This window comes from Sparus aurata, chromosome 6 (assembly GCF_900880675.1).
Source record: "Sparus aurata chromosome 6, fSpaAur1.1, whole genome shotgun sequence".
In the NCBI taxonomy this organism is placed as follows: domain Eukaryota; kingdom Metazoa; phylum Chordata; class Actinopteri; order Spariformes; family Sparidae; genus Sparus; species Sparus aurata.
In genome coordinates this window covers 38,532,258-38,559,013 of record NC_044192.1, presented here as the reverse complement: position 1 = coordinate 38,559,013, position 26,756 = coordinate 38,532,258, and the positions used below count along the sequence as shown (strand labels likewise).

The 26,756-nt window shown below is 41.6% G+C and overlaps 1 protein-coding gene across 1 annotated transcript in view; it reads right to left on the bottom strand.

Moving 5' to 3' along the window:
- Positions 1-26,756, bottom strand: part of nampt2 (nicotinamide phosphoribosyltransferase 2) — a 42,663-nt gene that overhangs the window by 8,363 nt on the left and 7,544 nt on the right. Inside the window, exons 2-8 of the mRNA XM_030420777.1 lie at positions 14,456-14,591; positions 13,092-13,195; positions 12,855-12,983; positions 11,051-11,209; positions 10,112-10,242; positions 9,024-9,249; positions 7,966-8,085 (exon numbers count right to left, since the gene is read on the bottom strand). Of these exons, the coding sequence (XP_030276637.1) occupies positions 7,966-8,085; positions 9,024-9,249; positions 10,112-10,242; positions 11,051-11,209; positions 12,855-12,983; positions 13,092-13,195; positions 14,456-14,591 (1,005 nt within the window). The remainder of the gene's footprint in view (positions 1-7,965; positions 8,086-9,023; positions 9,250-10,111; positions 10,243-11,050; positions 11,210-12,854; positions 12,984-13,091; positions 13,196-14,455; positions 14,592-26,756) is intronic.

Sequence of the window (26,756 nt, the reverse complement as noted above, 5' to 3'; positions counted from 1 at the left end):
TAAATCTTTCCTCAGGAAGTTCTAGTTCGAAGTGAAATGTAAACAAAGGTACTCGATGTGTTTAGTTATAAAATAGTGCAACCATAGTTAAGCTGAGAAAGTGCCATTGTTTCTGGGACTGCATGGTACATTTTTGTCTGACATAAACATAGACATGACTGCCGTCCCTCCGCCCTCCGGCTAGACACGAGGGGGTAAACGTTGACACTGAACCCCCCTCTCTCCCTGGAGGAGTGTGCTACTCGTGTGCAAATTGGTGAAATCGCCTGGGAGGAGTTCGAAAAAGTAGGTTTGCAACATTTCACAAATTTGCGGAAAAAAATGGTCAAAGTATATGGAGTTATAAGCCAAAACACACTTTCCTTGATTGTAGCGCCACCTAGTGGTGGAAATTGAGGATGACAATACATTCTGAAATTTTTCGGCAGGTGTGACGTATATTCCAAGTTTGGTGAGTTTTGGGGTATGTTCAGGCAGTGAAAAATGCGATCATTTGGGACAAAAAAGTGGTAATTCGAAAAACAATAGGGACCTCACAGGTCGAGACCTGCTCGGGCCCTAAATATCAGTGCATCATTTCAGAGGTGGAGGGAACTGCGGGATTTGTAAGGACTCAAGAGAGATGCAGGGTTGACTGCTTTTCTGCTGGACATGTAAGGACTCCTGCTTGATCATAGGCGTGATTGGAAGGACAAAAAAGCAGGAAAAAATACGGCTCCTATACGGCTATGTCTCTCTTTACTTTTTTTTTTGTCCCGTTTTTGGCTTCAGCTAAGAAAGAAATAGTTTGCCCCATACGTCCAAAATTCTTATAACACATTGTTTCCCCTAGAGTCGGTAACCAGCAACACTAGGGGGGTACAGGGGCATGCCCCCTGGAAGAAAATTTTGAAAAATAACCCTTTAAAATGGTGACTACTGGTGACATTTTTGAAAAAATATTCATTTTCAGAATCAGAATCTAAGACACAAGACAAAATAGTGTAGAAGTTGACATTGCTGCTTGAAAATATGTTAACCTCTTGAGCATTAAAGATTTTTTTTTTTACCATTATTTTCTTTATTATTACATATTTTTTACGGAAACAGAATCTGTTTCAGAAGTCAGTGGGCCATATGACATGGGAGCTATTGAGAAAAAAAATCATTATTTCTGCATATAGAGGAAGCACTAAAGTACAATAGAAAGCGCTGTGTCTCATTCATCCAGTTTACTAATACAATCTACTGCTGGTTTGGAGTCACTGGATCACGTGACATGGAAGATATTGAAAAAAACTGCAATTATTTTGTATTAATATATTTATGATAAGTAATTTAATGACGGTCCCTAAATCAGTCTCCAGCGGTTCAGTGCGAGGCACTGGAGGTGAGCTAACCGTCCTCCTGCTGCTCACACTGGGCGAACCTCAGTAAAGTCGCAGCTGGACCCGAGAAAGAAAACACATTTTGTTATACTGGGTGAAATGATCCTGCTACCCTGAGAGTAGTCAATACATTATGTATTCAGAAAAAGGAACGAAAATAATCGGACCTCTGTGGCAGCTGCAGGACTGAGAAAAGGCTGACCAATCCGTGCTATCTGGCCCGGATAGCACGGATTGATCAGATGCCTTCATGTCTCGTTCTGTCCCTCCCTCCTCCGCGTGTGCACACTTACGTTTCACTGATGCTGGAAATATTCAGCACACTCCTCTGCAGAAATACGGAGTTGCAGGAGAAGACTTTCATTTGGTTACAATGGCAGAAAAAATGCAGCCAGCGTTACTTGCAACAGCTCATCCCGCTAAAAAGGCAAAGAAAAGAAAGCCTGAGGCAGAAAAGGCGGCGACGCAAAGGTTCTGGATAAAGAAAGAAGTTGGACTGAGTCAACATCGGTGCGGCGTTTGAGCGGTGGAGACAACTGGGGCATGTGAAGGGCTTGAAAAGTGATACAGAGGTTGCTCTCTTTCTGTTGGACAGGTCATTATTTGTTTTGTTTCAGGGGGATTTGTTATTTTCATGAAATATGTGAGGTTGGCCAACTTGGCTACGTTTGTAGCTCGTGTTAGCCCAATGCTAACGTTAGCTTCTTTGTATCTTGTTTTTAGCCATGAGAATGGCTAATGAGTCGGCCCAATTTCCACTGGATAGGGGTCCGCTGCGTTACGGCTCCGATCCGGTTTTGCTCCGCCTTCTGGCAATCCCCACCGGTTGCAGTTTGAGTCCGCAACGGCGCAATATGGTAGACAGCTGGCCTCATGATGTGTGCTGGTGTCAACACGGAGTGTTTTATTTTGAAAAGTAACCGGATGTAGTTTGTTATTTCGGCGCTTGACTTCCTGTCTGTCCGTGCTAAATTCAGCTGAATTGCTGCGTCTTGCTCCGGCATCTCTTTCTCCCTGCTGAGTCCTACTGCCAGGTGCATGTTCAAGTTTGTGGGGGAGTGGCTTTGGACGGAGCACTGACGGAATGGGGAGGGGGGATGTGGAAGGAGGAGGAGGTGCCACTTTCAAATGTTGCTAGCTCTCTTGCTAGCTCTCCAGGATTGTAGACCCTAGCTTTAAATGGTGACTTGTAGAAATGATACAAATAGCAGTAATGACAATAATAATCGATTTCAAGATAACTTGGAGTGTAGTGCTTTCACTGTGTGCAACTTAAATTCGCCATTCGCCCGTGATATTAAACCCACAGAAATCATGTCTGCAAAAATTTGCGGTGCGGGGCGCTAGTGAGCAGGCTATGGAGTAGACGTGTGTGTCGGAGCTCTCCAGAACCTTCTTCTCTAAAGACGTTAAAATAGCACAAATTTTTTTTTTTTTTTTTTAATTTCATTTACATCTAGTTACGTTTCTAAAAACATTTGCGTGAGAAGAAATGGCTGGTAAAGTGCAAAAGAACCGCAACACCGCTTCATCTGCACCGAGGCCCAGTGCTCCGAGTTCATCCCCGAGGGAAAGTGACAGCCCGACCCCCGCCGACATGACCTCAGTGCTAGCGACCGAGACCTTCAGGTGGGAGTTGCTCACATCGCTACGTGAAGACATCGGTCATATTATCAAGCTGGAGATCAGAGAGGTGCTGGAGAGGGAGATGACGGGGCTTCGCGGAGACATCACTACGGTAAAAACCGAACTACAATCCTAGTGGAGCTCAGTTGCTAAAGAGCTAACCTCGCTAAAAGACACTACGACTGAGGTGGAGAAGAGCCTGTCTTCCTGCACAGATGATGTTGCAGCGTTACAGCGTGAGGTTAAACATCTCCAGAAGCAAGCGGAATCATTGCAAAACAAATGTGAGGCCAGATCAAGGAGGAACAATGTCAGGATTGTTGGGGTACCGGAGAGCCAGAGCAGCTCTGCCACCGCTCTTTCAGCACTTTTACAGAAATTATTTGACCTCGAGGAGGCCCCGGTACTGGATAGATCCCATCGCTCACTACAGCCAGCGCCAAGACGGGGAGACCAGCCGCGCGTCATTGTGGCTCGCCTACACTACTTTCAGGACTGTACCAACATCCTTTGCCAGGCCAGGATGAAGCAGCGGATCAAAGTGGACGGGATGACCATCTCTGTTTACCCAGATTACACTACACAGGTGGCCAGAGCTCAAGCAGGTTATAACGCGGTGAGGCAAAAACTCCGAGGGCTTGAAGGAGTTAAGTATGGCATCCTCTACCCGGCTCACTTCAGGATCACCCACAACAACCAGGAGCAGATCTTCTCCACACCAGAAGAAGCGCAGGTTTACATCTCGAAGAATATCTCCACACAGGGGACTTCTCGCAGTAAGTGACTGCTATGACAAGGAATATATTCTGGAGTCATAGAGACATTTATTAGAACTTTACAAGTATTGTTCTCAGTCTGCTGAAAAGCTAAACTTTACCTTGAATTTACAGTTCTACCACCAGCTTTGCTGTCATATGGCACATCCTCAAAATTATGCCGCCAATTATCATAGCATTGGCCTTTTTTTTTTTTCTTTCTTTCAATTTTCTCTCCATTTCCCACGTGCCACTGCACTCCTGCGTGCCTATGTGTGCGTGAGCGCCTGTGTGAATTAAACTTTAGAGCCCCTTTCTCACAGACTCGTCCCCATTAGGTGAAACAAAGTAGGCTATGTGCATGAATGGGTGGACATACACGCGTGTGAGGGTGTGGAGGAGAGAGGGCTTATACTCATACTAGGATGCAATATTGTTTGATTTGATTTTATGACCACTTTTGCCACATTGGTTATTATTACCAGTTACTCAACCTTTAATCGCTTTTGCCAGACCACTAATCATTTTACTCTTCTTTTCTATTTACCAATCTTATTCATTTACATTTATGGTTCATTTACTTTAAATACTACTGAGTGCTACAATCGTTGCCTTTTTGTTCTGGGGCTCTAAGTGGAGTGTTTAGAGTTAATCCAGTATACTTATGAGAGGACTTAGCCTAGGGTTAGGAGAGGCTAGAGCGACCTGGGTGTTCATACAGGTCAGCTTAGGGTTTCAAGGCCTTTTTATTATTTTTGGTTTCAATGAGAAACACTCACGTGCTTGTATGTTTTTCACAACAACCGTTATTGTAATGGGGACATGCGTTTTTCTTGAGCTAGTCCAGCTGGTCACAGAGCTACGCATCTGCACACCAAAGATAACAACAATAAACTTTCAGGGCCTAGGCTCGACAAGATTCATTAGTTGGAATATCAAAGAGATCCAACATCCTATCAAGCGCAATAGGGTTTTCGCACGCCTGAAAACATTAGGTGCAGATATCATGTACCTCCAAGAGACACACCTCCGAAACAATGAATAGGATAAATTAAAGAAAAACTGGATTGGGCAGGTATTTCATTCAGATTATGGTGACAGATCTAGAGGGGCTGCGATACTGATTAGAAGAGGTCTGCCTTTCACGCCAGTTAATATTATACCAGATAACAAGGGTCGATTCATCATAGTAACAGGAAAGCTGTATGGTAACTTGGTGGCACTTGTCAATCTTTATGGCCCCAACTGGGATAACCCTCAGTTTTTCTCTAGCCTCATAGGAAAACTCTCAGACCCTAATTCACATTTGTTGATATTGGGGGGAGACTTTAATTGCACTTTACAGCCAGCTTTAGATAAATCTAATCCTAAACAAAATAAGAATGTGTCCAAATCAGGTGCACTACTCTGTCTACTACTATGTCTTTCATGCAATCTTATAAACTATATGATCCTTGGAGACACACCAACCCCTCCGCTAGACAGTTTTCTTTTTTTTCGCCAGTTCACCTCTCGTATACAAGAACAACTTTTTCCTTATTGATTATAGGACAATGTCCTTTGTAGCTGATAGCAGGTACCATAGTATCACAATTTCTGATCACTGCCCTGTCCAGTTGGACATGTCATTTCCAAACAGTTCTGTCCCCCAGTGCTCATGGCAACTTGACCGGCTACTATTAAAGCAACCATCATTTGAAAAATGTATCTCTGACCAAATAGACTTTTTTCTCCTGACAAACAGTACCCCAGGAATGTCATATGCTACCATATGGGAGTCACTTAAGGCATATCTCAGGGGTCAGATTATCTCATATGCAACTCATAAGAAAAGAGAACGCAATAAACGCCTCAGGGAGTTGAACCAACAAATATTGAATATAGACAATCAATTGGCCCACAACTCTACACCTGAACTTTTTAAGGAACGGTTATTGCTACAAACAGAATTTGACAACCTTTCTATAAGACTGACTGAACGGATGATGTTAAAAACAAGACAAACATATTATGAACATGGTGAGAGAGCAGGGAAGTTATTTTGTCATCAACTTAAACAATGGCACAAAGCGCAATTCCTGAAATCCGTGTTTCACCAGACTCGACCTCTTCACACCCACAAACCATTAATGATCGTTTTAAAGCATATTATACTGAACTTTACAGATCACAGGCATCTGCGAATGCGACGGACACTGAGAATTTTTTAGACGGCCTAACTCTACCACAAGTTTCCGCGGGGGACAGAGACATGCTTGATGCCCATATAACAACCGAGGAGATAATACAGGCAATAAAATCAATGCAAAATAGAAAAACACCGGGTCCGGATGGATTTCCTGTAGAATTTTATAAGGTATTTGTTTCCAAGCTGGCACCTTTTTTACGTTTATTGTTTCAGGAAATCACTTCAGACGGGAAACTTCCTCCCACCATGACACAGGCTACTATATCAGTTTTCTTGAAGAAAGGTAGGGACCCATTGGACTGTGGCTCATATCGTCCGATCAGTCTACTGTGCTGTGATTATAAGATTCTCACAAAAGTTTTATCACGTCGTTTAGAAACAGTGATACCAAAAATTATTGATTCTGATCAAACAGGGTTTATACCAGGGAGGCAATCGTTCTATAATATCAGGCGTTTGTTCAATGTGCTCTATTCGACCCACTCAACCCGGCAGACAGAGGTTGTACTCTCACTCGATGCAGAGAAGGCCTTTGACCGGATTGAGTGGGAGTATCTATTTACGGTACTTGATAAATTTGGATTTGGTCCTGCTTTTACCTCATTGGTTAGGATATTATATGCATCGCCAACGGCCTCAGTGCGCACAAATTCCATCAGATCTGATTACTTTAGGCTACATTCGGTCCCGTTCTGTTCTGTGCATCTAAACTGACTGTTGTGAATTAATGAGATTAACCAAGTCCGGACCGAGTCTGTTCGGGTCTGAGGAGATCCGGAGACGCGCGGACAACAAAGTGGAATCGGAATCTGTGGATGTTCGTGTGTAGCCACTAGCTACACGGCCCACATCCCGAGGCGGCGGACCGGACGCATCGGCACGTCCAAAACCGGACTTAGGGTAAATAATGTCTGCCACGCTTTTTCGCAAACATTGCCGTCACGTTTGCTTTGTGTCTGGTGCAGGAAGAAACGGTAAAATCGGGCTTTTGTCACTAAAGTGTCCAAGCAGCAAGTTTGGTTGTTGAGGAACAGGAAGTTGTGGGAGGGACCTAGACGGATGATTGACAGGCCGAACAACGGTCGGTGTATAGACAGCGATTTTGAGAGTTGAGAGATTTGTGACATTTGTGTGATTTGTGTTTGGAGTGTGTAGTTAGTGTGTTATGTAATGTTTGGTGTAGTGTGTTTAGTGGAGTCGGTTTTTTGTTTAATGAGTCAGAACAATGAGGAGAAGCTGAATGTGGAGCAGGCAGTGCAGCTCTTTATTCAGCTGGAAGGAGCTCAGGCAGACCTGAGCATTGCCTGCATTTAAATGTAAATAGTTACATATAACTTCGTAAATGTTTAAAATGTATGCACAAATTTAGCAAACAACAATTTATATTTGCATTACAAGTAAAAATGGTTTGTTAAACATATTTGTGGTTTTCACAGTAAAAAAATCTAACTTTATCTACTCGGATTTTATGTTTTTTTTTTGTGATATTAGGTCCATTGTGTTAATACAGTATGTCAAAATAAAAAAATAACTGTACAGTCACACATGTGAGGTTGTGCTGAAAATAATGACACCAAGTAAATAGTTTTTAAGGTGAAATATAATGGCAAAATCAAAAATAGTCAAAAACAGCCAATTATACCCTGGAATATCGGATTTCACAACAAACCTAAATATCCCTGACGTCCCACCTTCAAACACAGCCTCATTTGGCCATCCATGAAAAAGCTCCTTAACCTCCCACTTTTTTATAGGAATACATTTTTCTTACGGGCACTGCACTAGTTTGGATAAAATGGCATCATGACCAAGATGAATTACAGTCAAAACTACATAAACAGGACCATGCTATAAAAATGTTAAGCCCCTATGTATAGAATGTAGATATTGTGTTAATGGAAGTAATGTTCATAAAAGGAAACCTAAATCTGCGTCAGTAAAAAAAACGAAACAATTAAGTACCAAATAAAATGTGTAATGAAGAGTAAAGATTAATTCAGACTAGTTCAACAACCAAACTTTCTCTCACCTCTTCCACTGAGCTGAGGTCAATGCCATCTCCTTGAATGATTCGCAGGTAAGATGGCAGCACCTTATATCCCACAGAGTTCAGGGAACAACCAAAACACTCCTCCAATATCTTGATGACCTAAAAATGACATTTGAATGATTTTATTTTAGAGTTTGATTCGTACATGTAGGCATCAGGCATGTTAAGATGGAGAAGTCTAAACATCTTACAACCTCAGGTAGATTTTATTAGCTTCATAACAGAGGAATGACCAAGACTAACTGTCAAAGGTGAAAAGACTAAACCATCACTTCTTCTTAAAGAAAGGCACAGGTGAGAAATTTTTTTTTCATTTAACCACAATAACTGCCACTTTCTTGGCCCCTAGTTTTACTATCAAGATAAAAACCTGTCAGTTCCGCTTAAGACAAAATTATGAGAAACTCAGATTTTTTGCAAAAACAACCTCCTATCCATATTGACTGTTTACTGCATGCTGAATTAATTAAGATGTGAAAAGGCAAAAATGTCCACTCTTTCTTGCTGAAAGGATGAACACTACTTTCATTAGAAACAATAAAAAAGTGGTGGTTTTCTGAGTAGAAAATTTAATTCCTCCTTAATTTAACCCATCAGCAAATTCAGATTAAAACAGTACATAAAACACCTGTTTATCCTTTTTTCACAATGTTAAAGATGGTGGGAAAAATGCCTGGATCTGTCCATTTATCAATATCCACACCAAGAGTCTGGTTCAGTAGTTTTTGTTTTATCCTGCTGACAAACCAACCAACATACAAATGGACGCAGGTGAAAACATAACCTACTTGATGGAGGGAACAACTGCTCATGACCTAAAGAATCTCTAATACTGACTAAATCAATGGTTCCCAAATTGTTTTGCCATGGTAGTTGTATACACACTTAATTTTTCTCTTAACTTTATTGGTAGTTTAAAAATATTTGTAAAATTAAAATTCAAGTCAGGCATTGAAGTAAAATGCCTGATTCCAATAGATAAGATAATAGTTGTTTTGTTGTTGTCCAGCACTGACTAATGAGGCACTGTTATTTACCTCAATAAGGGTCTCTGCAGGGTCTCCAGAGTCTGGCCGGATAACTAGACATGAGTCCTGGCTGCGCTCCATGACTCGCTCCTTCAGCTTGTCACCCCAGATGTGTTTACAGGCATTAAAGATGTCATAACTGTCACTGACCACCGACACTGGCCCTGAGGAGAACTGGTCCAAGATTTGTTCGAACGCCTCCTTCTCCCTGCTCCTCCCCCAGGAGATGATGGTACTGGATGACAGGAAGGGAGTAAAGAACTTGAGTAAAGTCTTGTAGTAGTCTAGATATTAATACTAGTTCTATATAGTAATATTTGAAGATACAACTCCTGATGGTGTTACAGTTTTCCCGCAGCTAACTGACAATCAACTGTGCAGATTAGTGACATTAAAGCGAAACTGTCGCCAAAAAGCAACCGAGGCTTTATTTGGGATTGAATGAGTCAAACCTTCGTGTAAAAGCATAATTACGACGAAAGAGGCACTTTTAGGATTTACGGTAGTTTCGATCCCGAGTCCCCCGAGTGCGACCTGACAGGCAGGAGAGTAATGGTGAACCGCTCCTCAAGCGTGCCTGTCGGGTCGCACTCGGGGATCGACACTTTTTGCCTGCAGCAGCTAACGTGAGTAGTTCAAAAACCTTCTTTTTCATAAACTCTGTGTACACAAACAATGTTCTCAATGCTCTTGTTCATGAGTAGAGACCCTAGTGATGCTACGAGCAAAGTTTCATGTTGTGTCGAGCCTTCTTAGTGTTCTAAAAATAGCGATTTTGATGCTAGCATGTCTTGCCCCATGCACTCCCGTTCAAAATTAACGTGCCCAAAACCGAAACTACAGTAAATCTTAAAAGTGCCTCTTTCGTCGTAATTATGCTTTCACACGAAGGTTTGACTCATATTCATTCCCAAATAAAGCCTTGGTTGCTTTTTGGCGAGAGTTTCGCTTTAATTCAATAGCAAAAGCTGAAATAAAATAAAAACGGTTGCAAACAGGATCTTTTTCTACTTAATTATGAAGTGCCAATGAACTACATTTATTTATGTACACAGTATTATCCATGATTTATACATCTCTGTGCGTATGTACTTTACCTGTGCTCTGCTGCTGGAATGGAGAAGCCAGCCATGGGGCAGCCATAGTACCGCTGAGCCATGAGCAGCCCAGCTACTGTGTCTGTGCTGCAGAAATTCACCAGGTGAGCTGCTCCACCTAATGCTGCAGACTAAGGAGTAGAGGTGGACATTGTCTATCACTGCTGCTTCAAACTATGTCTTCGCGTTTATCTTCTTCTTTGATCCAGTCATTTAATTTTCAGTAATTGCAGAGAAATTTACTTGACAAACATCTCATCATCAATGCCAATGACTGAACTGCTGGTTCTGATGGATACCAGGGCCAGATGACCTGATGACCTGACCTACTTTTACTTCCTTGTGAGAAGAACTCCGATACAAAAAGCTACTGTTTCTGTCAGTGGCATTAATGATATTGTACATTCAGTTCAGCTTGGAGAATAAGTGATAAAGAACTGGTCATTAGTATACTGAACCGCTCTACTATAAAAGATGCAGGCACACATTCTGTTACCACTGCACTGACACTAGTCTGCCTTCATATCATAAACACACTCAATCTAAAGTGAAACTGATGACGTCATTATTTTACAAATATCTTATGAAACGCACATTCAATAAAACACATCCACCATCTCTGTTGTATAAGAGCTTTATGCTTTTTGTGTAAGACATTCCCCCTGACTTTCATCGATGCGTTTAATCTAACCTTTCATACAATCGCATCATAAAATGATTTGATAACACTGGCATGACACAATATATGCAAAAATAGGCTGATCTTCTGCTGTATTTTGCTTATGTAGAAATTATTCTGCATGGTGTCAACAGTGTCTGTACAGCACAATGTCAACAGCAGCAAGTTGCAATGGTCAAAATTAGAATCTGGAAAAGCTCTGCTTTCTAAGATTTTCTCAATTTAAATACTGGTTTCTTATCAAATAAAGTATTCCTGACCTCCTGTGAGGAGACTCCTCTGTAGCCAAAGTCATGCAGTTTCAAGTCCAGGCCTTCCAGGCTCCCTGAGGTGGCCTTCAGGTGCTTGGCCAGGATCTTCTTAAACTCCCTGGATATGGTAGCTACTGTGATGGGATACCACATCTGGAGCAGCATGGTCTACAGCCAGCAGAGGGGATGAATAAAATGGGATAGGATTGGGGAGAAAAGAGAACAGATAGTGAGGAAGCAACTCTGTTGAGAGAAATAAAATTGGAAGATGAGGAGGGTCATTCCATGCCAACTAACCCAAATGTTTCCCAGTTCATGTCATCAAAAATAAAAATGAACGTTGAAACTTCATTCAATTCATAAGACCTTGTGAAATCTGGCTGTACTTCAAATACTTTTTAGCAAATTTTTAGCATTTTAGGGATTCCTTGTATGTGTATTCTAAACCTCAATTGCTGATTTTTTTAATGAACACATGTTTTGTTTGTCATGATTTGTTCCGCAAATTAGCCTTAACACAGAACTGTGCTTGCTGTTATTTACAATGCATGTGAAGATGAAGTTGGACAGTTTTTCTTTACTTTTCTGACTGAATGATAAATTTGAATCTGTGTTCAATTGCTTCCTTCAGCTAAACGCTTGTTATAAGGGGGGCTGTGGCTCAGTGGGTAGAGAGGGTCGAATCCCGGCTCCCCCTAGTTGCATGTCAAAGTGTCCTTGAGCAAGATACTGAACCCCAAATTGCTCCTGATGAGCAGTTGGCGCCTTGCATGGCATCAGTGTATGAATGTGTGTGTGAATGGGTGAATGTGGCATGTGTTGTACAGCGCTTTGAGCTGTCATTAGACTGGAAAAGCGCTATAAAAATGCAGACCATTTACCATAAGCTTTAAACTGACATAATCAGCTAAGCCCTCAATTCCTTGTATGTATGATTAATGCTTTACTCGTGTGTGGACAGGTCAGGATATGAAGTATCAGTGACAAGAAAAATACAACTTTCCGTTTCTAAGCTTTACTGACGTCAGTGTGTGACAGTGCAAATTGATATGCTAGTTTCCAAAGTTATAAGAAGGCGCCCTCTCTTTTCTGCTGTTACTTGCAGGTGTGTTAATTGACCTGTAGATATCTGATGTGTCTGTAGCACAAAATAATATAGACTAACTGTGAGATAAAAAGCAGCCCTCCCCACTTCTCTCTTGCCTACTCTTCCTCCTCTTCTTTCGTAAAAAAACAATACAAAAAATGATCAGTGGCAGTTACATATCAGCAGCAGTGGTGTGCTGCTGCTAGATGTCTATAGGGGAAATACTGCTGTTAATTGCTAACTGAGGAGATGGCCCTCCTGTGTTGTGCCATTCATTTATGGAGAGGTTGTTTTGTCTGCCCAATGTACAAATCTGTGCAGCATAGAACAGAATAACCTATGTTACTCTGTTTATGCCTGGGTGTTTTGTCCTAAGGATGGACAAGTTTCTGCCTCAGTGTGTTGTTAGGTTTGAAGTGAACCGGGATATGATGTTTTTTTGAAGATCCTCCTGAATTTCTCAGATATTTTCACGACATAAGGAATGAAGATGTTGTTAATTTTTCCGTTTCCTCCCCTCTGTCTGCTCTGTGGAGACAAAACAACCTCTCCATAAATTAAATGAAACACAGAGTTTAAAAGCCTGCAACTCCGCTCCAGTTAGTTAAGCTGAAGAAGCCTCTTGGATCGGAGGTGAAACAAAAAAACTGAGGCAAGTCCAGTTGTCTCCGATACAGCACCTAGAATTAACATGACCTTGATGACTGAGAACCTTCACCAACATACCTCAATGTAGTTTGTGAGCCAGTAGAAGTTAGGATCTGTGTTTTCCACAGTGAAGAGCACGTTGCCTCTCGGTATGATCCTTCCCTCAGGGACAGCTTTTATCCGGATAGGAAGACGGCCATCATGTTTCTGACAGTGTCAAGCACATTTACTTTATCTTTAATATATGATTTTGACTGCTTCTCTCTCTGTGAATCTTTCTAGACAGACTGTCAGTTGAAAAATCTGTTTGTATACCTCGAGGACTTTCCTCCAGCTTTCTTCATCAAACACAGCCTGCTTGAAATGCATCTGGTAGAAGATTTTGGCTTCCTGAATCTTCTCTTCAGTGACAACTTGGCCTTTGGAGAGCACAAAAAGTTAAAACGACCTCAGTCACATGCAGAAAATCATCCACACAATCGTCACAGTCTGGACTGCCATCAAATAGTAATCAGCTAATACATGAAGGAGTACTGGTGAATTTTCTTTTGTTTCCATATGGTGTTGGAAACCATTTTAGCTGGAAACCATTTACTTTGGCTGTGTGAACTAGCCTAAGTCAAGCGTGCTACTGGCCAGGCCTGGGCAATAAAACAAAGGCAATGTGTCGGCAATAGACACTTTATCAATAGCCAAAATGTCTGATAGCTTCATGTGTATGCATTAAATGAAAACCATTTTTAGAGCACATAGTGACTATGCCCTGGCTTACAGCCTATGGTATCCTTTCATAATGTTACAAGTGGCACACGACCAGAATAGAATTTAACAGGTGTGAAGTTCAGTTGCAACATCGCCACGTGACTGAAAACAAGAGAAAAGGCATGACAGAGGTGTCATTATGGGTCCCACCGCAGTTCTCTCAAAACCAGCTCTGCTCCACCTGTGAAACTGTAGATCACTTGCTAACTCACACAGTAGCTAATACGGCTGATGATCTGTTGCATCAGCTCCACCGCTGGCCAAGCGTTATACAAACCAACTGCGAGAAAAACTCAAGCACAACCAATTAACACCAGAGTGAGAGAGTGAGTACTGATGGAGAGGAAATTGTGAATAAAATAGAATCGGCTTTTCATATCAAATTGGCATATTTTTACTGTTGTGTTAACATAATTATAACCTGTGTGCCTTAATAAAGTGGTTACATTCAAAACAAAGATGTTAAATTCAACCTTGTGGTGTGTTGAATGATAAAAATATGAAAAACAAATATGATATGATATGGTTTTTAAAAATGATCAGTAATCATGATACCGGCCAATATGAAACATCACTATCATGATAGACCTTTCAGTATTACCGCCCAGGCCTACAACGGGCAACCATTGAATGAGGAAGCGTTTGCTGATTTGCCTCGTAGTAACTCATGAAGGTTTTGCTGTCTGTAACATGATATTTACTTATACTCTATGTTTTTATTAATTCATTGGGCTATCAATAGTGCATGGAATATTCCTCCTCGGTGGACACAAAAATGCTGCGGATAACAGTTTTATCACAAAGTATTCCTTTCAATTATATTCTCTTGAACTGTAAAGTCTCTACTCTTTCCAATAGGTTTCCTTAATAACTTCATAACTTCATGTTTTCGATAAAAGGAGAGAATGTAAATGTACCTGTAAGGTACTTCTTCATCAGATACTGAAGCCCAAAGAACACCACTTCATTGAACTGGGAGCCTTTCTTGCGTCGGCATTCAAAGTACGAGTAGATTTTGCTGACATCTGGAGGATACTGTTTGTAGTGTGTGATCTGAAAGACATGAAATCGACAAAAGTCAAGCGTAACCAGATAGCAGTCCCAGGAAATCAACTGATTAACCAAGTCTAATTTAAACATGTGGCCATGTAAAGTCATTCTAATAATTGAACTGAATATGGGTAGTGATTATTCATCACTTTCTAATCTTATCATACCAGACAGATTTATATTGTCAAGTAGCATGACATTAAAACCTAGTTATTACACTTATGATAAGCTGAAAGCCGGAGGATTGTCAGCTCAATGTGACACTTGTGTGTACAGTAAACAAGTTCCCTGGATCCATGTGGGGAGGGAATGATGACAGCTTAAAGCACAATTCTCTCTTTGTGCTCCTGCAGCACTAATTAAATAATAAACAGCAGCAACCAGTCAGTCACTGGAAGAAATAGCTTCATGAGGCATTCACTCTCACTCTACATTTGTCTACCTCCTATTTAAAAAGCCCTCTCCTTTCCACTTCTTCCACTGACTTTAAGAGAGAATTTTATAATAATATCAATAATAAGTAATGCACATTATTCTCAACGTTATTTGCAGGCTTATAACACAGCCAATACATGACTTACCTGGGTGTATCACACATTATTCTACTCAGAATATAATATGTTTTTGAATAAATTAGGTATTTTTAGTATCAACCATTTCCTAATTTTTCCAAAAAAAACATCTAAACATGATGGTTTTAAGGTCAGATCTATTCTAAGCTATAAAGAGCTTTTTTTTTGTATGATATCTATTGCCATCATTAGAAAAATTCAAGCAAAATGTGTATGAGTCAGTGTGCTTGGTACAGACTGAATTATGACTGAATAATGGAATAATGGTTTAATCCAAGAGAAAAAAAAATGTACATCATTTTTAAACAAACAAAATTTATCCAGCTGTCTGAACTTCTAATGCAGCTGTTTCGAAAATAATACATTCAGAAATAAAACATGACAAAAAGGCCAATATGCAGACCAAACCCATGTAATGTCTCAGTCTGGGGTTTGTTTTGAGCACTTTGTCGCTCTCTTCCGTATGCACTATGTGACACGATTCTTACGTTGGTTGTACAAAGCTAACCCTTCATCTTTGCCAAGAGGAAGCATAAAAATCATCATCCAAATGGTGGAAAAATACTGTTGTATAGAATGATTTATGACAATAAATAAACTGCAGAGCATGATATGAAACATCACACATTTTTCCAGCAGCAGGCAGGTTAAAAATCAGAATATTGTTCAAAAAGTCCCTGAGGCTGGAACTGATGAGTTTCATTTAGATGTGATTCTTGTTGTTTTTGGAAGCTTTTGACTGTTTTTATTTGCAGTTTCATGTGTAAAGTCTGTTAACTTGTTTTCTGATTTCTGTATTTGGCTGGTAGTGTGCCTTACAGCTGACAATATTTAGCTTTATTGTCTTTGATTTTTCTTGTTTTGAATGGTCCTCAGAAAGACTAGCTAAAATTTGGTGGAAGCTAATGGCAAGTTGCTGTAATCCTAAAGAATTATGCACAGGTCTAATTAACACTGCTTCAATCATTTAAATTTGCCGAGGTGTACCAACACTATTCTGAACGACCTCATCAAGTGAAACACCTGCTGACACATAGTGAATATCATTTATATATGGAGATAATGGCACATGTTTTCAGACAGTCTCCTGGAAGACATTCCGTGTGCAGTGCTAGGCTGTTCACATTAAGGCTGTCCTTTTTCCCCCCATAAAGTCAAGAATTGACCCTGCTCCTTCAACTATGTACATTGGTCAGTGGTCAGCGAGAGTATCATTCCTCACTTAAGTTTTTCTGTTTTACAGTAAGATGTCATACAACTGCACCCTGTGTCTTTAGATTGTGATGTGACTTTGGATTTTATTTCATGGCTCCGGGTCTCCCGGAACACACCACAGACACAAAACATTGTTGAAGAATAATGAATAATAAGAGGTAGGTACACAATGTGCACAAACCAGCATGATTATGGTATTAGCATGTTGTTAACGGACCAAATCCAGGGAGTAGCAAAGTATTAAGAGCTCCAAGTAGCAAGGCACGAGGACATATCAGTGCATTCCTCAGAAACTTAAGCAGTGAAAGCTAAAGCTCACAGTACTCAGACCGTGCTTTGGGTACATACTGGATATAGTTGTTAATTATAACTCAAGTTATGCAACACAGAATTTCAGCTGAAAACAAAACACACAATCAAGTCACATGCGGACGAATGGCCATTGCACAGTTGAAAAATCAATGCAAGAATGGATGATGAACTCTAGGCCTGCAGATATTAGAACCTACACACACCTGACATCTAATAAGAAAGCTAATGTCAGGACTCAGGAGAACAGAGAACACAGACTATCGAAGATTTAAAAAGAAACTGCTTTTCCACTTTCTTTGCGGTCTTGCAGTTGAGGCTGATGAGACTGTCAATAGATTGATAGATATTTGGAAATGATTTAGCCCTGGAGAAGTCTTAGAGAGGAAAAACTATTTTGAGGCCACATTTCACTACATAGAGTGCTTGAAATGTTACTCATGCACAAGATAGTCTTTGCCCAGGTTTTGATTTATTTGTATGCATAAGATAAGCATATATACTATGTTGAACACATGAATTCTCAGCACCCAACTGTGGTTTATCTTGATCCAAGTGTACCGTCAATACACACAACTCACTGTTAGCAATTCCCTAAAAAAAAATAAAAAAGCGATGTTAAATCTGAACTGGGGAGGTGACTTAATTGAAAAAAGTATAGGGAATAACACTAAAGGCTTTTATCGATGGAAAGGAGGTTTTGGAAAAAGTGCACTTTTTATTCAGTCTAACCAGACAGTTGCTGTTTCAGTTCCCCAGCACATCCAAGTATCCTTGAGCAAGATACTAAAGACGAAATCTCTCCTGATGAGCATGTCGGCACCTTGCATGGCATCATCTGCCATCGAATGTATGAATATGTGTGTGATTTTGAAGTGTTGTAAAGTGCTTTGAGCAGTCAGCACACAGGTGAAGTGCTATAGAAATGCAAGTCCATTTACCATTTTGCAGGTATGCCTGTTGAACTTGTCGTTACAATATTCCACGAATAATGCTGCTCTTTGTGGACTCCAACGCCACCTCAGATGGCTCTGTCATTAATGTTACACAAAATCTGCTTCTGCTCCATGATTCTCACCAGTGTTGCTATTGTATGTAAATGTTAGGGGTGGGAATCTCTTGGCACTTCACGATTCAATTCGATTTGATTCAATTCAATTCAATTCAATTCGATTCCGATTCTGAGGTCAACGATTCGATTCTTAAGCGATTATCGATGCATCTCGATGCAACAATTTTTTTGTGTACATTTCCATGCATGATTTCAAATAATAATAATAATAATCAAATCTGAGTTTGCTAATCACTTTCTACTTTTGTGATGATCATTGAAAAAGAAATCAACAGATTCCAATATTCTATTAAAGAAAAAGCTTTTCTTTGTCACAAATAGATATGACTTTCTGTAAACACAGAATCCTCCTGTTATAGGCAATGAGCATATCCCTGAGAGAAAAACAGTGTACTGTAGCTGTAAAATAAAAAAAAAACTTTCAATGCAATAATCAATGCAGCTTGCACTTCAACACATTATGGACCTATGTATCAGCTCTTATACTAAAACATGATTACTTTTGGTCACTGATAATAAAAAAATAAACAGATTCATTTTTCTTCTCTATGGGTCATTAAAGAAAAAGCTGCTCTTAGTCAAAGATAAGAATAAGACTTCTCCTATCACACAATCCTCCTGTTATGGGTAATAGGGAGCATATCCCAATGCTATGCTACTTTATGCCGCTTGCATTTCAACACATTGTGCAACAACTTTTTGCACAATGTGTTGAAATGCAAGCGGTGCGCAACAAAGCGCGACTGAATACGGACGCAAGTCCTTGGCAATCAAAGTTGCAATAGAGTTTGTAATTTGCTTCGCTCTTTCCGAGTTGGGTGGAAAATTTGATATCGCTTGTTCAATGGTCCTCTGGTTGGAGGCAAATACAACCAACTGTTTTTCTTTCTCCTATGGGTGGAAACGTTTAATGTGGTTTCTCATGTTTGTCGTGTTTCCAAAATATTAGTTGCTTCCACACCAGGGATGGAAATTAGCACCCGCCACCCACCAAATGCGGGTGAATTTGCGTACTGGCGGGTGAATTCAATCAGTTTACCAGCCACTGTGGTGGGTTCATTCCGATCACTGGTCACAGTCTACAGATTACCTCCGCTCTCCACGCAAAGTTACCACACACAGGCTTGTGGCATTTCAAGTGTCCGACGTTTGGTTCCGTTTGCAGCTCTTTCGGACCGGCCCTGCCTCCAGTTCTGTGTCTGCTGCTGCTGCTGCGGTGGTTGCTTCCGCTGCTGCCCACCTTTGCCGACTGCCACGGCCGCTTTCCCCTCCATGTATTCTGCCCTCAGCTCCTCTGTCAGCTGTGGCAGGACTTTCCTCCGGGCTCTCCTGCTGCTGGTGCTCCTTGAATAAGATGCGGGCATTGATCCCAGCCAGGTCGAGGATGTTATAGAAGACCGCCACTGGCCATCTTCTGTACCGCCTCTGACGGAGTACGTCCTCGCCATCTGGTCCAGGATGTCCTTGCTGTACTCTGTGTTGTTGTAGTACATCACAGACTCTGGTGTTGCCTTCGCCCCACTAAAGGTGCCCACTCCTGTGTGCCTGGTATTCAAGATGCAGACATTCTTCCTCGGCTTTCCCTGCTACACAGTCAGAGTCGCATCACTTCAGCACCGAACAGCTCCGCTTGCTGTTTCACGGAGGAGGGAACCCCCATTTTTGTTTGTCCATGGTGCTAACCAGGCGATATAATACAACTATATAGTAATTAACTTACAAGTTAATTCGCAAAGAAGCACAAACAATGTAACAATGAAACCCCGCGAAATGATGTGCGGTCAATATTTTGCCTAGCAACCGAGGACAGGAGAGGACGCTGGCGCTGCTGGTTCGCCGCTTCTCCTTTCTCTTTTTCAGTTCGTTTAACTTACTGATTTAACTGAGAAAATAGTCTACAATAGTGTACTTGTTACCACAATTGCTGTAACCGAATCTGATGTCTGTCCACCCACCTACTGCCATCGTACTCCTGCAATGGCTAACAGCGGATTGACCTCCTGAATAACTGACGATCAGTTGCTGCCAGTTAACCACCTTCCAGAGACTCCCGTCTCCATCCAGTCTGCCATCAAGGGATATTCACCTGGATACCCTGTTGCCGCTGCCCCTGCTTTTCCGGGAACCCTCAGTCAACTCATCAAACTGTTAGCCAGCTACCCCTCTCAAGAGGCTGGTAGCGGACGCCAAACTGCCAACTGCTAGCTTAGCAGCTAACGAGACGGCTACAGTGTTCCCTGCCACAACCGGACTCCTGGCACTCCTTGTCTCATACACAACCACATCCTGGACAAACATCTGGATTTAATGTGCCTCACAGAAACCTGGCACAAACCAGATGTGTTTTCTGTTTTAAATGAGACCTGTCCTCCTGGTTACCACTACCTCCAGAAAGCCTGCAGCACAGGCCGTGGCGGTGGTCTGTCTGTCATCTACTGTGATGAGCTGGATCTGTCCCCCCTGTCTCTACCTGAACTGTCCTCTTTTGAATGCCTTGCATTTAAATGTAAGCCTCCATTCCTCATGACTGTATTTCTCATCTACCGTCCACCCAAACCAAACCCAGCTTTCATTCCGGAGATGTACAACCTCTTCTCATCATTCTGTACTACATCTGCTAATACAATTATACTGGGAGACATGAACATCCACTTGAATACCCCATCCTGCTGTCTTGCTGCTGAATTTCTTCAATTTTTGAACTGTTTTAATCTCACTCAACATGTTGATGTACCCACTCACACCAGGGGGCACACTCTCGATCTGGTCATCACGGACTCTGCCCGTATCAGCAATCTACAGGTGTATGACCTGGGCGTGTCTGACCACAAGGTCATCTCCATGGAGTTACCATTTCCATCCCCCAATATTAAGAAAAAACACCAACTCCGCTTTAGGAACCTGAAAAACATCAACCAAGAAAATCTGACTGTGGACCTCCAGTGCCTTCTTTCTGCTCAGCTTTCATCAGCCAGTGATTCTGTGGATTTCTATCATAAAACCCTGGGTAACATCCTGGATCTCTATGCACCCGTTAGGACCAGAACAGTCAGCTTCTCCCATTCAACACCCTGGTTCACTAACGAACTGCGGAAAATGAAGACAGCTGGGCGTGCTTTGGAGCGGCGTTACAAAGCCTCGGAACTCACTGTGCATAAACAAGCCATCGGGAAAATCAAAGGGCCTACTCAAAATCCCTCAGAGAAGCACAATCAAAATTTTACTCCAACATAATAAAAGAGAATACTGGAAACTCTAAGCAGCTATTCTCCACCATTAATCATCTCCTCAAGCCACAAACAGCCCCGCACATAGAAACTACAGAAGAACACTGCAACAATTTCATGGCCTTTTTCAGCTCCAAAATTGACTCCATCCGTGCCATCCTATCTGGCTGTCTCTTCACTCTACCTATCCTGACTGTCGACCCACAGTCTGCGATCTCCCAGCCTCTCCACTGCTTCCCTGAAGTCTCACAGCAAGAGGTTGAGGACATCATCAGGAGTAGGGCTGCACAAAAAATCGTTAAAAAATCGCGATCTCGATTCACACATACACGTGATCTCATTTCTACACACAGCGATTCTGAAGCATTTTATATCTCGAGCCGAATCACAAACAAATGCTCCTATTTTCCTCCCGGATTTTTTGAAGCGCCCCCAAACGCAGCACGGCCGCTGCCTCCTCCCTCAACCTGTGGTAAAGCGTCTTTACAACACGTGATTCAGTGGCGGAAGCCCACCTGCAGTTGAGTGTTTGGAAGGAGTGTGAGAAGCCGTTTTTAGACAGGGCAGCAAGCCGCCAATCTGCCCGTCCTATTGACGGCTAGGTCCGCGGTTTTAGACAGAAGGCGGCAAATTGGGGGTCTGTTTTGGTCCGCCGATTTGCTGCCTCGGACGGTACACTTATTTCCGCCTCGACTGCTAGCTTGTTGTTGTAGCGACAATCTAGGAACGGTCGCTACTTACAATTTAAAAGCCCCCCGCTAAGAACCCAGTTCTAAACTCCAATGGGGTGCAATGTAAAGCTCTTATTTTGAAGACAAATTTGTTGTCAACTGTTTGCAGCCCAACTTCGGGCTTCACGTTACATGTTTACGCCTACCTCTGAGGCGGCTTTTGGAAAAGGAAGAATATTATGCCTCCGTTTTAGAAAGCCGATCACAGCAGCTATCACATATCACCTCGCCAAAGCTACGGCCCCAATAAACACTGTACAACATGAGGTATTAGAGGATGCCCTCTCATCTTGAAGACTAATTTTTTTTTTACTTTTGTAAAAATCATTTATCATCCAATGATAGAACTAACAAAACAAAAAAACATTGCTTTGGCAGAGGCATAGTAGTATGCCTCTGCCATACAACAATGTTTTTTTTTTTGTTTTGTTCAAGTTCATCAGTGCAATAAACATTTTGTGAAAAAAATCGTGCCAGAGAATCGTGATCTCAATTCTAAGCAAAAAAATCGTGATTCCCATTTTTTCCAGAATCGTGCAGCCCTAATCAGGAGGATGAAACCCTCTACTTGTGCCCTCGACCCCTTTCCTACAGCCCTGGTGAAAACAAACATCTCTATCATAAGTCCTCTGATCACCACACTGATAAACCACTCCATCCAAGCTGGCCATGTTCCACCTGCCCTAAAAACTGCCATAATCAGACCAATCCTTAAAAAACCCTCCTTGGACCCTGAAATCCTTGCCAACTACAGGCCCATTTCCAACCTTCCATTTCTCTCCAAGATACTAGAAAAAGCTGTTTCTGCCCGCCTACAGGATCACCTGAAACACAACAACCTTTGCAAAAGGTTTCAGTCTGGTTTCCGCTCCGCCCACAGCACTGAAACAGCTCTGAAGAGGGTCACAAACGACTTGCTGATGACGGCTGATGCTGGCTCACCCTCTCTCCTCATCCTCCTTGACTTGTCTGCAGCATTCGACACTGTCGACCACTGTATACTTCTCAAGCGGCTACATCACACCATCGGACTCACTGACACCGCTCTCGACTGGTTCCACTCGTATCTCACCGACAGGACAGAGTACGTCTCCATTGGAGGTGCAAGATCAGGGACACACACTGTCACCTGTGGGGTCCCTCAAGGGTCAGTCCTTGGCCCCACCCTCTTCACACTCTACATGCTCCCCCTTGGCCAGATCATCAGTCGCTTTGGAGTCTCATTTCACTGTTATGCAGATGACACACAACTGTACATTAAAATGGACTCACGCCCCTCTGCAACTTTGCTTCCACCATCACCACTATCTACTATCACCACCTGTCTGGAGGAGATAAAGGCGTGGATGAAGCACAACTTCCTGCAGTTAAACAGCTCCAAAACAGAAGTCATACTTGTTGGCACCCATCACCAGATCCAGTCATTCTCCATAACCAGCATCACGTTTTCCGGGCAGGTCATTCCCCTCTCCACATCCGTCACTAACCTTGGTGTCATATTTGACCCTCACCTCACCTTTGAGGCTCACATCAAACGTCTCTGCAAAAACTCCTTCCATCACCTCAGAAATATTGCCAAACTCCGACCCTCACTCTCCTTTCCTGACGCCGAAAAGCTCATCCATGCCTTTGTCTCCTCCAGGCTGGATTACTGCAATGCACTACTCATTGGAACTCCCAGCAAGAGCATCCAATCCTCCATTCACTTCATTGGCTTCCCATCTCCGCCAGGATTGATTACAAGGTCTCCCTCCTCACTCACCAGTGCGTCCATGGCAACGCCCCCTCCTATCTTAAAGAACTGCTAACCACACAAACCTCATCTCAACCCCTGCGCTCGACCAACTCTCACCATCTCCACCCCCCCCAGGACTAAGTTCTGCACCTTACGGGACCGAGCATTCTGTTCTGCCGCCCCTCGTCTATGGAACAGCCTCCCTGAATACCTGAGGGCACCACAGACTGTTGAATGTTTTAAAAAAACACTTAAAAATTTCCTTTTTAGCAGAGCCTATGACCTCTAAGTTGCTTTTGACTTTCAGGTGTTTTTCTTTTACTAATGTTTTCTTTTATTGGCGCTTTTCCTGTAGCACTTTGAGATTTATTTAAATGTAAAGTGCTTTACAAATTAAATATATTATTATTATTATTGTTATTATTATTATAATATGACCGCTTATGGCCGAAATAGGTAAAACATATCATATTGTCTTTGTCTTTTGTGTAATTTATAAAAACTATTCTAAATTAAAAATACAGACAAAGTTATTGCACATATTTGAAAACGGCCAAAAGACCATCTTGGCCGTTCTACTGCTAGCAAGCCCTCACTTGAACTCTTCACTGCAACTAATTTTTACTCCGCGCTCCGGTCAGCTGAGCTGGCTACTCTTTTGTCGGAGTTTACAAGAACGGAAGTAAATTAAAATGTGGCGTTACATCGTAACGGTTGAACATAGGGAATAATTAAGTACAGTAAATTCTATAGTTGCAAGTAGATATTGCTATTACTAACCTCCTAATAACCTAATGATGCAACTTCCACTTCCTTTGTGTGGGTCCAGTGCAGTTGAACATATGAAATAAGTTGAAATTTGTAAATTCCTGTAAGTTGCAGGGAAATATTGATAGAGATTTCTAACCATCTAACCTTCATTTTGAACCACTTTGTCTATTCAGACTTCATTTCCTGTTATTTCACGGCTTAGTAGATGACCCTTGAATAGTTTCACCCCTGTAATCATTCATTGGTATCATATAATTACTGAATAATCAACTCCTGATTGGGAAGTACTATGTGCATGCCATGTACAAGAAAAATATGCTTCCAGGCATTGTACTGTACACATCAACGCTTAAATATAAAAGTGGCTGGTAAACATGTTGAGTGGCTGGTAGATTTTAGAATTTACCAGCAACAGTGGCAAGTTTACAAAAAAGTTAATTTTCATCCCTGTTCCACACACTTGCTTTTAAAGCAGAGGCTGCCAGTTGAATGTTGGACTCAGCCATCTCATGTTTTTTTGTGTGCACGCCATCGACTGTCCGGGCGCTGCACTTCCACAATTACGAGTTCTGCTTCTTGCGTTCCGTCAACATTACGTTGTAAATGAACATTTAGAAAATCGTTTTTTGACTTTTGTAAATAGATTCAGAATCATCTACATCCGTATCTAGATGCATCTAAGAATTGATTATTTCTCCCACCCCTAGTAAATGTACTTACAAGCCCTGTGACTGTTGTACAAATAAATGCTCTTCCGAAATACCTAACCCTACCACTTATCTAACTCTGACATTGAGTTACATTACATTTACTCATTAACCTGCATTTTTAGGCAAGCCACTCCTCCCAAAAACACGTACCTCATTTATATTTGAACCAAAAAACGTGTTTTTAAAAAAAAAATTTTCTTGAGATCTTTTTGACAAGAAAAATCTAAAAATAAACTTTTTAATGTCAATGTGAAACAGATGTCTACAAAGTCATGTCTATCAATAAAAAGTGACTGACCTAATTCAACAGAAGTCCAGCCAATTGGTGCTACTAGTCTCACAATTAGTGAGATGGATATCACCTGAGTGCAGTGAATGTGTCTCAAGCGATTGTTGTATAAAGACACCTGTTTCTGAAGGTCCAGTCACTGGTTAATCAGCATTCCAGGATACAATTACACCATGAAGACAAAGAACACTCTAAGCTACTCCTGAGTAGGTTATAGAATAGTCAGGGGATGGATACAAAAAAATGTTCAAGTCACTGAACATCCCCCAGAGTTCAATTAAATCTATCATGAAGAAATGGAAAGAATATGGCATATGTGTAAATATGCCTAGAGTAGGCTGTCCTCAAAAACTGAGTGGCCGTAATGAGGAAGGCCACCGTCCGACTATGACTACTCTGACGGAGTTAAATGCTTCAGCAGCTGAGATGGGAGAAACTCTGCATACAACAACTGTTACCGGGCTTTACGGGAGAGTATTAAAGAGAAACCCAATGTTGAAGAAAGTTCACCAAATCTCAAAAAGAGTTCACTAAACCATGTGGGCAGGGCTTGACGCTTAGCATTTTCCCAAGTAGCACGTGTGCTCCTAAGTTGAAAAATCTAATAGCACACAAATAATTTTAGGGGCACGATGAAAAGTTACCAAATAATGTGTTTTTCTTTAATAAAGTGATATGAGGTCAACAAGGAGGTATTTATAAGCAAAACAATTGAATTCATAGCTTTTTAAGTTTTAGTTATATTCTTTAAAGAGTGCAGAGAGAATTATACTGTAACAACTCATGTATTGTCAGTTATTTATTGGTGCAAATGTGCACAGTGCAACTGAGACAGTATCAAAACAGCAAGTAAAATTCTCCAAAAAGTGCAGAGAATAATACTGTAACAAGTATTGACAACAGACTTAAGCTTATTTGGCCTGTGTTATAACATAGCACATTCAAACAACAGGCAGGGTTCACAGAATGTGCTTGCATTTTATGCCTATGCGATTTACTGTGTTTCACTAAATTATCTCGTTCGCGTTGCCTGTGACAAAAACGGACTTTCCAGCTGCTTGCTTCTGTGCTTTACAGTACTTACAATACATTATTCTTTTTTCGTAAAGGAGCCACGGGAATGTTTTCTGCCAGTCAGCATTAAACCTGTGCTTTTTACGACTGGGAATGGTACGTAAGCGTTATCACCTGCTCCTCCGGTTTCTTCAGTCACGTTAGCTTCTTCATCTAACTCTAATTCTTCCTCATCCTCGTCCACCATTTCGGCCTCGGTGCCTGGGTCCACAGCTTCTGGCTCTGTCGCCCTTTTAAAATAATCGCTAATGCGCTTCATAGTTCAAACGTTTTGTTTTCGTTTGTTTGGCTTCGCCTCGTTACCATAGATACTCCCTCTGCCTTTAACCGCCTTCCGCAGCACGTCGGCAAGCACGTTCACTACGTGTAAAATCACGTTTTTTTTTTTCTTCCAGCTGAGGCTGCATTCAAGTCCACAACTGGCCACAACCTCCAAACGTCAGCACACATCATTAAACATTTA